At 46.7% G+C, this 12,978-nt stretch overlaps 1 protein-coding gene across 1 annotated transcript; it reads right to left on the reverse strand.

The window, feature by feature from the left end:
- Positions 1 to 2,819: 2,819 nt before the first annotated feature.
- Positions 2,820 to 5,188, reverse strand: TMEM187 (transmembrane protein 187). Its single transcript, XM_083592412.1, has 2 exons — positions 4,071 to 5,188; positions 2,820 to 3,907 (listed from the first exon to the last, which is right to left on the reverse strand). Exon 2 carries the CDS (start codon positions 3,794 to 3,796, stop codon positions 2,951 to 2,953), a length of 846 nt encoding a protein of 281 aa, XP_083448538.1. The 5' UTR covers positions 3,797 to 3,907; positions 4,071 to 5,188; the 3' UTR covers positions 2,820 to 2,950.
- Between the last annotated feature and the right edge of the window lie 7,790 nt (positions 5,189 to 12,978).

The raw sequence follows: 12,978 nt of genomic DNA on the forward strand, positions 1-12,978 counted from the left end.
CTTTACATGCAGAGCTGGCATTGGAGCAGTCAGTTGTAGCACCAGCAAGCTGCCCAACTGAATCTGCATGGTGGGCTGGCATGCTGAAACATTTTGCTGCCTGAATCAGAAAAGCCAAAGGGCAGCTGCTTCATTCTAGAATGGCACAGGACACACTGGAGACCTTTGCCTCTCTCACTCACTAGACAAATGTCTAATGATCTTATTTATCCTATTTGATTTTTCTGTATAGTCTGATTTATGAAGCATCAGTTGTGGGCCATGGTGGGAATTCATGGAGTGGCTCCAATGCCATTCTGATTTGTTAGTGGCAGGGAAGCTCAGATACTTGTGAACTGCTTTATATATGAGTTCCTGAATAGTTTGAATCTAATCACTTCACATAAAACCTAACTCTTGCAGTCATACGCTATCTGCTGCTTGGACATTGTGGGGGACGATGCAAGTGACATGATTAGAGGATGATCTTGCTGGTGTCTCACAGCAATAAAAAATCGTATGTGCCCTGGCTGTTCAGCCATGCCTTACAAATAGGGTTGTGAAAAATGTGCTTGTGGCTGGTCTTAAAAGTAACTGTGGAACAACAGGGAAAAGTTGGTCTCTGGTAGACAGAGCCCTAAACTTGCTGTGAATAGGATCATGGGAAATGTCAATTCTAAATAAGAACATAAGAGCCTGCTGGGTCAGGCCAGGGAGCCATCTAGTCCAGCCTCCTGTTCTCCCAGTGGCCAACCAGGTGCCTGTGGGAAAGCAGCAAGCAGAACCTGAGCACAAGAGCATCTCTCCTCTTCTGTGGTTTCCAGCAGCTGGGATTAATAAGCATTGCTGCCTCAATCCTGGCTAGTATCACGGAGAGCCCTCTCCTCCTCTTTTAAAGCCATCTAAGTCAATGGCCATCGCTGCCTCCTGGGGGAGCAAGTTCCATAGTCTACGCACTGTATGAAGTACTTTTTAAAAATCTGTCTTGAGTCTTCCAGCAGTCAACTTCACTGGATGTTCCCAATGAGCTCTAGTGTTATGAAGAGGGGAAAAACCTCTCTCTGTCCCCTTTCTCCCTCCTTGCATAATTGTATAAACTTTGATCATGTTGCCTCTTACTCACCTTTTCTCTAAAAAGTTCCAAATGCTGCAATCTTTCTTCATTCCATTGATCATATGGGTGGTTTTTTTGTGTGGTTTTTTTGAAACTCTTCCAAATACTACTGCATGTGGCAGTAATGAAAAGGGCAAATGCTAAGGTTGGGATTATTGGAAACAGGATTGGAAATAAAATAATAAAGGGTAGCCGTAAAAGAGTATACAATAATAATGTAGGCCCAGAGTTGCAGAGGTGTGAATGGCAATTGCTTTATCTCAACCCAAGGGATCCTTAGAGGTGAGAAGATGACTAGCAACCAATAAACTCCGTCGTCCAGAGGTACCCATAGTTGTCTAGCACAGCGGTCAGCAAACTTTTTCAGCAGGGGACTGGTCCACTGTCCCTCAGACCTTGTGGGGGGCTGGACTATATTTTTGGGGGGGGAGGGAAGGAACAAATTCCACAAATAAGGCAGAGATGCATTTTAAATTAAAGCACACATTCTACTCACGTAAAAACACGCTGATTCCTGGACCGTCCGCGGGCCGGATTTAGAAGGTGATTGGGCTGGATCCAGCCCCCGGGCCTTAGTTTGCCTACCCATGGTCTAGATATGGAACAACCATTATAGCACTGGCTTGGTACTATTTTCAAAGCTCAAAAGTGCTGCTTTGGACTTACAGGGCCTGGCCCCACCTTTCTATGGAGATTGGGAGTACAAAGATGAAGATTGTTGGGGGAGATAGCAGATCCTAGCAGCACTTGGTAAGAAAGAAAAAGAAAAGCCTCTCACTAAATAAACTCCAGAGCAGGAATACGGACCTCTTTCCCATCTATTTCCCAAACTTACTTATGATGCCTTTATTGGTGTCAGGCTTTCTATCCTCTACAGCACAGGAAAAGGAAAAATGCGTCCTCATAAAACAGTGGTCTAAAGGGGAGGGTGCATTTTCTGGGAGATTATCCCTTGAAAGCCATATGCCAACTAAAGGCGTGCGTGCACACAGACACACACACACACACACACACACACACAGATTGCCACCAGTATTGTTTATGGAGAATCTCAAGTGAGAGAAAAATAATGTGGAGCAGTGATCTTTTAACCCCCCCCCCCTCATTCACCTGTGTGAAAGCAGGCTGAGGGTGGCACAAACTTAGGCCAGAGGTTAAATTCTGGTGCCTGGCAGCCCTTTGAGACCATCACCTCCCTGATACTCCATCACAGCTTTTCAAATCAACAGCACACCTTCCTGATGGTACTATGTGTGTATGTACATACACACACACACATTATCTCTCTGTGTTTATATGTAGAGAGAGAGGTGTGAAGTTGGGTGTTTTAATAAGTGCCTCATTGCCTGCCCTGAGACTCGGTGGAGGTTGGTCCATGGGGGCAAATAGGGCTCTGGCCCAGGAACTTCAGCCTTCGATTCCTCCCAGCCCACCTGCCTTTACTTGCAATCAGTCTAGAGGGTGTTTCTGGCTGCCACCTTCCTCCTTGGTCTCAGTGCTGCCCTTGTAGAACTAGCAGGCTGGCACTAGAATCAATGGACTCTGTTTCTACCTATTGCTTACTTATCTCCCTGTCTTCTGCCCTGCCAGTCCCAGTGGACACCAGCCTCCGCAGCTGAGACCTTTCTACTTGGGCAGGAAATAAACAGAACAAGCAACACTGTAGAAAGAAGTCCTTACCAACACCCCTGCCGGCCCTCTTGCACATGAAGAGAAGCTGGAGAAGTTTCTGTGTGCAGCTTTTTATTTCAGATCCAGCAATTTAAAACCCCTCTGCCATTGCAGCCATGGCTAATGTTATGTACTTTGACTGTTAAGTTTATAAAAAAAAATGGCATGTGACGATTGTGGACTAATTCACTGAGACCAGAGCTGGCGCCTGCTCAGCTGGGTAAAAAAGCAGAAGGCAAAATGGAACTGCAGCACATCGCAGATCTTGGACCAAAAGTGACCAGTAAGCCGGCGGAAAGGTGCCCATTGTGCCAGCTCCTGGTCCCACAGCTTGAGGCTTACAAAGCCCAGGCAAGAGACCAATCCTAGCACCAGGATCCAAGCCGACCGGGCATTACCCAAATGTCTCTGCGCCTTCAGTGCTCTCCAAACAATTATAAATATATGTCCACTCAATGCCAGCTCAAAGCCTTGGGGGTGAAGCAATGCCAGAACATAACTCGTCAGTGAAGCTGCTTCCATGGCCAGGAAAGTGCCTGGTTGCCACCCGTGCTCCAGAAAGTGACACCAGACAACACCCCAAGCAAAAATTGGCAATGTCAACCACTGATCTAAGACAGCTGCCCAGTGACGCTGTGTCCAGAGTCGCACCCATTGTACAGGCCCATATGCAAGCGCCATAAGGGCAAAGACCTCCTGGAGGTAGCATGCCTGACCTCTCTCGTCACCTGAAGGCAGCCAGTGCCAGCCCAGAAAGATGTAGGCCAAGTTGACTAAACAATTGGCAGGCATAGCCAGTACGGGAGGCAATCCTGACACAGTTGGTTCAGCATAGTACTCGTACCCAACTTCCGTGTGAACACCGTCAAAGACTCCTGAAGCCACAAGTCCCACACACAGCAGGAGACCTCCAGACACCAGCAAGAGTGGTTCTCTGCCTCCTGGTTTCCTCACAGTCCTTTCCAAAGTTCTGGAGGGTTCTTCCTGAATGACGGCCGAACTGCTCCTGCAGCAACTGTTCTGCTGTAACATGTTGCTTGTTTTGGCAAAAGCCTCCCAAATGCAATTCACAGGTGGTGCGAGGCAGGCTTCTGAGCCTGGTGTTTTCCTATCCCAGTGTGGACTTTGATTCTCCTTCCCCTACTAACAGCACAAAAAAGGCGGAGTGAATGGGCATTCATGACCAAGAGGGACAGCTGTGCTCTTATCTGGCAAGTTTAATGTATTATTGGCCTTTTCTCTTCTTCACTCCACCCCTCCCCTTTCCCCCCAGAGCAGAGATTGGTGCCTGTGTAGAACTACTTACATGCATAGGCCCTGTCGGTTTCCTTGGCAGCCGCTCCAGTCACGCTCCTTCCAGTGAATGTGGTTATGAAACAGCTGCAGCGGCAGGATTGGCTGCTGGTGACATCACGGCACAGCGGGGGTAAGGTTGCTTCCTTCCCAAGGTCTTGTGTTTTGTAACCATGGGGACAGCAGCTGCCAGCCTCTAGGTGGTCCCTTGGGCTAGGCCTGCAAGACATCCTGTAGCTGGATCTTTACTGCAGAGGCATTGCTCCCTGCGCCTTTAAAAGAACCTCTACAGCACCCGTGTCAGTTCTTCAAAACGACATAATACAAAACAAAACAACCCACCACACAAAAGTACCGAGTCTAAATATCATTCAGGAAGTGTTTGGTTATCAAGTTTCTTTGGATATGAGGGCAGCATTAATGAGGAATGTTGTTTATTATATTTATAGCTTACTTTTCCGCTAAGAAGCTAAAGGCAGTTTGCATTTTATCCTTGCAACAGCCCCATGAAGCAGGTTAGGTACAGGAAGAAGGTGGCTGGCCTAGAGTCGCCCAGGCAGCTTCAGGGCTGAGAGCAGCAATTTGAACCAGGGCAAGTGGATCCCTAACATTTTCTCCCCTGGACCTCTTAAAAACTGCTGAGGGTCTTAATGATTTTTCTGTAGCAACTGTAATGCGCTTTGCTAGATGCTGCATGGTTTTTAATTCTGTTTTCATTGCTTCTTTTACTTCTTAAGTACAGTGTTCTATTTATTCTATTCCACAGAAGTCAAATTGTAGTGCAATAAAATAAGAAATAAAAGCAATAAAAATGCAATTTAAACTCATTATGAATATTTAACACAATGGATGTGTGGTCTTCCATTTTCAGTCACAAATCTAGAGACATGCAGTGGACCACCTGAATGAAGCTTGCGGGTAACAGTTTGGAAACCTCTGAACTAGAGTCTTTCTAGCCCCAATGTGTGACACACTGGCTCTCTTAGTTTAGGACATGTCCCTTTAAATGTGCAGTTTAAAGGGTGCTTTAAATGAGAGAAGGAATGAATTTTTAAGTCTTTTAAACAAATATATTCATATTTTAATTCATCATTAACAAAAAGGGAAGGGAAAACAAGAAGCATCAGACTCTGGCTGAAATCCTGTACCCAGTTTCCTGGAAGTAAGCCCTATGCAACTAAATGGGACATAGTTACATCTATAAGATGATGATCTTAAAACTATTATAACATATTCTTCAACATCTGTCATGACTCTTTTAACCGATGAACATGTCCAAAATATCACCAAAATCTGTTTATCACCAGCCCTAGTTTTAAGATAGCCAGCCTTTACCCCCATTAAATCTACATCTCAAACAGCTCTGGAGTATTGGAATGCAGTGGTACCTCGAGTTAAGAATTTGTTCTGGAGGTCCATTCTTAACCTGATGTACCACTTTAGTTAATGGGGCCTCCCGCTGCTGGTGCGCGATTTCTGTTCTCATCCTGAAGCAAAGTTCTTAACCCGAGGTACTATTTCTGGGTTAGCGAAGTCTGTAACCTGAAGCGTCTGCAACCTGAGGTACCACTGTAGTCACAACTTTCCCCATGCTTTTGTTAGACATATCTTTGTTGCTACTTAGAAAAGCATGTTGTTCACAAGTTATATATTTTGAAAGGTGTCCTTTGGCTGCAGAAGTCAAGCCCATGCACCACAAAACCATTGTCAATGCACTTTCGGGGGAGGGGCACCTTGCGTGAAAGGGATGCAATAGAACTGGAAAGTATTGCACTGTGTGTGGAGCACACGACAAAAGTGTGTTCACACCATGACAAATATGAATAAAATACAGTGGTGCCTCGCAAGACGAAATTAATTCGTTCCGCAAGTTTTTTCTTCTTGCGAGTTTTTCGTCTTGCGAAGCACGGTTTCCCATAGGAATGCATTGAAAATCAATTAATGTGTTCCTATGGAGACCGCTTGCCAGGCTGGCGGTGCGGAGAAGGGCTTTTCTCCCCACCGCAAGCCTTCAGGAGAGGTACGGGAACAGAGGGGAAGGCGCGCAGCGCTTCTCCTCTGTTCCCGGGGCTTGCGGTGGGAGGAGGGTTTTTCCTCCCCACCGCCAACATTCAGAACAGCATTCTGAATGTTGGCGGTGGGAAGGAAAACCCTCCTCCCACCGCAAGTCTTCAGGACAGCCATCCGAAGGCTGCCGGTGGGGCGGAGAGACCTCCTCCCGCCGCCAGCCTTCGGAGCAGCCTTCCGAAGGCTGGCGGCGGGAGGAGGTCTCTCCGCCCCACCGCCAGCCTTCGGAGCAGCCTTCTGAAGGCTGGCGGCGGGAGGAGGTCTCTCCGCCCCACCGCCAGCCTTCGGAGGAGGTCCGAGGACAGTGGGGAAGACGCGCTGCGCTTCCCCGCTGTCCTGGAGATTTCCCTATGGGCTTTCGTCTTGCGAAGGAAGCCCATAGGGAAATTCGTCTTGCGAAGCGCATCGAAAAACGGAAAACCCTTTCGTCTAGCGGGTTTTTTGTCTTGCGAGGCGTTCGTCTTGCGGGGCACCACTGTACTATGTGTATAAACCCCCAAGGATGGTAACATACAGACATTTGTGACTTTCTGATTCATGTTCATTATTCAGCCCCAAACATCTTGAATGTTTACTTTAAAAATGAAAGACTGTTGGGGGACTTTAGTGTTGTGCTATTATAATTGTTTTGTCAGTGCAAGCATTTCTGTTTGTCAGATGGAATAATCCCCCTCTCCTCCCCGACTCGCTCTTCTGGGGGTTCTCTTGACCCTCCAGAGCAGATCTGTGGGAGGCCGGGAAAGTCTACTTGCATTAGCCAATGTTATTGCGCTGGCTTCCACTAGTGAGCCGGGTATAAGCCCCAGGTTTTTTCAACTTTGTTGAAAATGATATCACTTTCCCTATAAAATAGAATGGGGACTCTGTAGCCCCCCCAGATCCTCTTGGACCCCAACTTCCATCACCCCAGATAGCATGGCCAGCACTCAAAGATGATGGGAGTTGTAGTCCAGCAATGCCTGGAAAGTTGCAGGCTCCCCATCCCTGCTATAAAAAATAATTCAAGGGACTGGCCCATGACATTTAAGAAAATTCCAATTAACACTTGCTCCCCTCCCAGCAAGTGGAAAGATCAACCTAGAAAGTGTCTTCTGCAATCCCCACTGAAATGAGTAGCATAGAGCAGTGCACAACCTCTTGAAGGAGGCTGTTCCACTGTTGAACAGCTCTTACAGAAAGTTCTTCCTGATATTTACCGGTAGTTGGAATCTCCTTTCTTGTAACTTGAATCCATTGGTTCATGTTGTACCCTTCAGAGCAGGTAAAAACAAGCTTGCTCCATCTTCCATGTGACAGCTCTTGAGATATCTGAAGATGCCTACCATATCTCCTATTTGCCAGGTTAAACCTACCCAGCTCTTTCAACCATTCCTCAACAGGCTTGGTTTCCAGACCCTTGATCATCTTGGTCGCCCTCATCTGCACACATTCCAACTTGTCAATATCCTTCTTAAATTGTGGCATCCAGGTGTGGTCTGACCAAGGCAGAATAGAGGAGGACTATTACTTCCCTTGATCGGGACACTAGATCTTTTTTGCTGTTGCATCGCACTGTTGATTCATGTTCAGCTTGTGGTCCACTAAGACCCCTAGATCTCTTTCACATGTACTACTGACAAACCAGGTGTCCCCCATCTTGTATTGGTGCAGCAGCTTCTTCCTACCTAAGTGTAGAACCTTGCATTTGTCCCTCTTGAAATGTATTTAGTTAGTGGACTTCTGGGGAGGAACCATGGTGGATTAAATGTATCCTGTTGAAACTCCATCGACAGAGATAGTTATGTAGTGACTGATGACAGCCAAGCCATAAATCTAGGTTATTGAATTATCTCCGAATAATAGACACAACAGGGATTAACTTCCAGTGCTCTGAAAAGGCTGCTTTCTCACTGAGGGACAAAGAAACTTTCAAGAGACTCAGATGGGGTGAGTGACTGAGAACAGAAGAACCGTAATCTTGCCCAAACACCGCATAATAGCCCTAAGGGTCAATCCTTAGGGCAAAGATTGACTAAACCTCTCTTTCTTCAATTAATTCTGAATCTGCTATAAATTATCACTGAGACTATCTCTCTGCCAGTTAAAATGTACATCTGAAATATGACCTAACTGCTGTCTTAAGATGAGATGGCACTAAGGGGATGAAAACAAAACAAAAATTATGGTTTAAGCATACATATCTAAGAAAGATTCTAAACAGCTAAGAGGCGATCCAAGTTTCAGGAATTTTCATTTAATTTTGTTCTATTTTTAATCCTCCACTTCACTGGTGAATGTGCTGATTATAACATGAAACTACATGTTATAATCATGTGTTGCTGTGAGATAGGAATGCTAGAAATGTATTTCTGATAAGCAAGGACTGTGTGGATCTTAGAGAAAGCACTCAGTATGATGAAATACTGGAAAAAAAACTCCACTGACTGTTGGTTTCATGCAGCAACTACTGAATGAGCAATTGAAAGAGCTCAGAGCGGAGATGCATAAAATGGTGACTAAAAATGGAATGGACAAAGCTGAGGCTGAAGAAGCCACAGAGTGTTTTGGGGGAAAATACTGATGGAGGATTGCCAGAACAGGAGAATGGAATGGCAAAGCTGGAGGTAGTAGATGATGAAATGGAGAGGACCTCCACACAGGTGCCTGGATGAGTGAAACAGCCAAATGATGAAATTATGATGTTGGAGGAGTAGAATGAAACCATGGACAGAGAGATTAAGAAATACCCAGAGCTGGAAGAGACATTGATGAGAAAGAAAAGACTCTGCATATAATTTGGAGTGAAATTAAGAGGGGGAAAGCTCCTAAGCCTCTGGCAACACTTTTGGAAAAAGAATGGAAGAGGAAATGGAAGCCATCAAAAAAGAAGATGGAAAACCTAAGCCAACAGGAAATGGGATTGGAAGAGATGGATCTGGGTGTGAATTGGGGAATATACAATAAGTAAATAACTATGGATTACTGGGTCAATATATGAATGCAGAGAAGAGACTTCTGGGGGAATAAAAATCAAGGATTTATTGTTTCTCAATATTGGATGTAAAGTCGTTATGTTGGATTGGGGAAACAATATTGTTGACTTTTACCGATAATAGTAATTGGAAAACCTCTTTTAGACTTTTTGTGTGGAAGGGAAAATGAATGAGCTTGCAATACCTGGACTTGAAAACTGGAAAAACATTGCCTAGCAGAAGGAGAAACAGCTGAACAGTTTTGTTTTTTTATGTTCTCTGATCTGGGTTAATGAGGGGACTGCACACAGGTGGAGGTGATGGGTGGTTGGTGAAGGACCCTGTGTGAGAGGCAGGGAAAGGAAGATTTCCCAAGATGGGAGGCTGGGAGAAGAAACAGAAGCTCCCAGGTAACAGCTGGGAGGGTTCACCTCTTTCTGTGTGGGACAAGAGCTAAGATCTACCTGTGAGAAATGAGATTCATCCGGCATGACTTGCTGTAGGATGCAGTGCCATGAGTAGAATTTCCCCAGATGAGCAAAGTGATCTTGCAGTCTTCCAGGCAACCTGGTCCCAAGTTGTACAGGGTTTTATTTGTTAACAAGACCCCAAATATAGCCCGGTAGCTGATCAGCAACCAGTGCAGTTCCCTCAGTGCACATGTATGTGTGTGCAGGTATTCCACTCAACCTCACTGCAGCATTGTGCACCAATAGCACAGAAAGACCGGAATAGAGTGCATTACAGTAGTCCAGTTGTGAGGACTATTACATGAATCACAGTGACTAAGCTATCCCTGTTGAAGAAATGGTACAACTGGCATACCAGCCTAAGGTGATAATAGGCATTCCATGTCACAGAGGTCACCTGAGCATGGCAGGAGATCAATTTAGTAACACCATCGTATTATGGGCCTGTTCCTCCAGAGGGCATGCAACTCCATCCAGAACAGGTGAACTCCTTGGGCGTGGGAACCGCTTACCCCCAGTGTCTCCATCTCACCAGGATTCAGCCTCAGCTTGTTGGCCCTCACAGTGTCTCACTGCATCCAGGCACTGGTTTAAAACAGTCACAGCCTCTCCCGGTTCAGATGTTATGGAGAAACAGAGGTGGGTGTCATCAGCATACAGATGACACTGCACCCCAAATCTCCTAATGACTGCTTCCAACAGCTTCAAATCAATATTAAACAGAACAGGGCTTTGCCTTTGTGCATCAAGCATGTTCAGATGGGGGACAAGAGATCATCTCTCACTGCTACTGGGGTGCTTCTCCCTGTATCTGTTCTCATGCCCAATTGCCACCTGCTACCCAGGAAACTGCCACAGCTGCAGGGTTTGATATGCCTCAGCATCCACTTCCCACCCCACAAACTAGGGCAGGAAACCCACAGCTGCAGAGATGGGTTAGCAAAACTGGAGGTAGGTCAAGGAGGCCTCACCTCACCACTACCTGAGGCTCAGCTTAACCTTTTCTCTAGCCTTGCTCCTGTGTTTGTAACTGCTGTCTGACATTTAAAAGAAAGCTTTGCCTACTGAAGCACTGTGTACCAGGTGCAGTAAAACAAAAATACAAAATTTAGCAACCTTTGAGGGCAATATGGCAATTCAGAAATGCTGTGTGGGTATGCACTGGGCAGCTGCACATGGATTCCTAATCTCTCTGTAAGACTCAGTGCCCAGCATTCTGTCACAGCATGACTATGAACCTTGAACCTCCACATGGGCCTATGCAGACACAAGAACCTCAGTGGCATTCTCCAGTGTGCCTTTTGGCTTTCTCCTATATAAAGGAACAATTGCCAATTTCTGCTATGAGGAAAGAGTAAGACACCCAAGGATACGATTGTTGTGAGAACAAACACCTGCCCTCCAGCCCTGGCTCTCGGTGGCTTTGCCCTCATTTACAGAGACCTGCAGGAGGGACTGCAGCCTCTCATGACTTTGCAGCAAAGAAGCTCTCGGACCATCCTCACACTTAACGCTCATTTTGCCAAGTACTGTGGTTTTTTAGCATCTGAAACTAGCAGGTGTTGAAACTGATTGAACTCCCCTTCTGCCTTTCTTGCTATTTCTTTTGTAATGGTTTTTAAACATACAGTGGTACCTCGGGTTAAGTACTTAATTCGTTCCGGAGGTCCGTACTTAACCTGAAACTGTTCTTAATCTGAAGCACAACTTTAGCTAATGGGGCCTCCTGCTGCCGCCGGAGTGCGATTTCTGTTCTCATCCTGAAGCAAAGTTCTTAACCTGAAGCACTATTCTGGGTTAGTGGAGCATGTAACCTGAAGCGCATGTAACCTGAAGCGTATGTAACCTGAGGTACCACTGTATATATGTCAGCAACTTTCCCCCAGTTCAGGGCGAGCATTTAGTTTTAAACACAGGATTGACTGTTAATGTATTTGTTGTTGTTGTTCTAGATTAGGAAGAACACCACAGAACCCACTGTGTATCACATTGGTTTTGCTTTATTCGTAGCAATGATTGGATTTGGATTGCATTCCTATGTCTGCTGAGAGTAAGCGCAACTGCACTCAAAGGGACCGATTTCTGAGCAGACATATATCGAACTGTGCTATGAATCAGATGCAACTTCTTGTCATGCACTTTCAGTCTTCAAAATGCTCTGATTCCCACTTGCTCAACGTTATATCCAAATCTACATTTATTGGGGGGGGGGAAGCAAGTGTTGCTTATTTGCATGAAATGCTCCTCACACTGCTACCTTCCTAAAATAGCATACTATGGCCACAAAACATATATGTACTCCCCCCCCCAATATACTGCGCGTCGTGTTTGCTACAGAAACAAGCAAACCAGGCGGCTCCCTGCCTGAGCAAGCAAGTGTAGGAGGGGAGGATAGTCACAAATGCAGCTAATTGTGGATACAACATTTCCCGCTCCACATCCCCCCCCCAAAAAAAACCCTGCCGGCGACTTTACGCAAGGGAGACAGCATCGAGGGACCCTTTATCAGTACAGTGGTATTATTTAAACGGAAACACGCCGCTTGCAGTCCTGGCCACCCCTACCTGAGCTTAAGCTTCCTTGAACGCACTTACTTCCGTGTAAGGCTTGGGGGGGGCGGTGTCGGGAACTGAACTTTTATTTAGGAAAGATTTAAGGGGCTGCAGCGCACCCCCTCTGCGTATTTACACGGAAGCAAATCCGTTCCCGGGGGCTTATTCTCACCTGCGCATGCACAGGCTTGCAGCAGCAGAGGCCACGAGAGCAACACAATAGCCCAAAAGGTAGACTATTCCTTGCACCAAATGGCGAGGCGCCGACGAGGAGGAAGGGCTGCCGGGCGGGAAGCAGCTTGAGCCTGCGCGCCGAGACGCGGCTGCCCTAATAATTTTTTTCAAATGCACCTCGGGCGCGCCGGCTCCGGGACGCCGCCTCGGAGCTCCTCTCGGCTGCCGGGCGCCCAAACGCGCGACTCGCGCTGCGCGTCTTCCACAAACTGGGCCGCGTGTTCCAATCGCGCGGATCTCGCGGTGCTCTTGTATCCTAGCAACCGGAGGTGTCTCGGCGCCATCTTGAGTAGGCACATCCGGCCAGCAGACAGCGGCCATCTTGAGGGACGGTCGCCCTCCCTCGAGAGCTTTAGGACGCCATCTTGAAAAGCCCGTATTATAAGCCGCCAAAGGGACGATTAGTAACACGCCATGTTTGTTCCCGCCTTCAGCATCCGAGCAATTTAGTACGTCAGCGCCATCTGCTTTGGCTTCTGATTCGAATGGTTCTCGCCATCTTGGATCCATTTTGAGAAGTGCCAGAGCTATCGCCATTTTGGGAGGGACCCCCCCCCCGCGCGTCATTGTACAGAGTAACTCGCAAGTAGCGGGAGCATCATGTAATTCAGCGCTGTGCCATGTTTATTCTTTCTCGACTACATCCG

This window comes from Podarcis filfolensis (genome assembly GCF_964270895.1).
Source record: "Podarcis filfolensis genome assembly, chromosome: 17".
Lineage (NCBI taxonomy): Eukaryota > Metazoa > Chordata > Lepidosauria > Squamata > Lacertidae > Podarcis > Podarcis filfolensis.

What these genes read in the sequence shown, in the direction of transcription:
- TMEM187 (XM_083592412.1), bottom strand. Translation starts at nt 3,796, where the DNA reads ATGTTACAGCAGAACAGTTGCTGCAGGAGCAGTTCGGCCGTCATTCAG.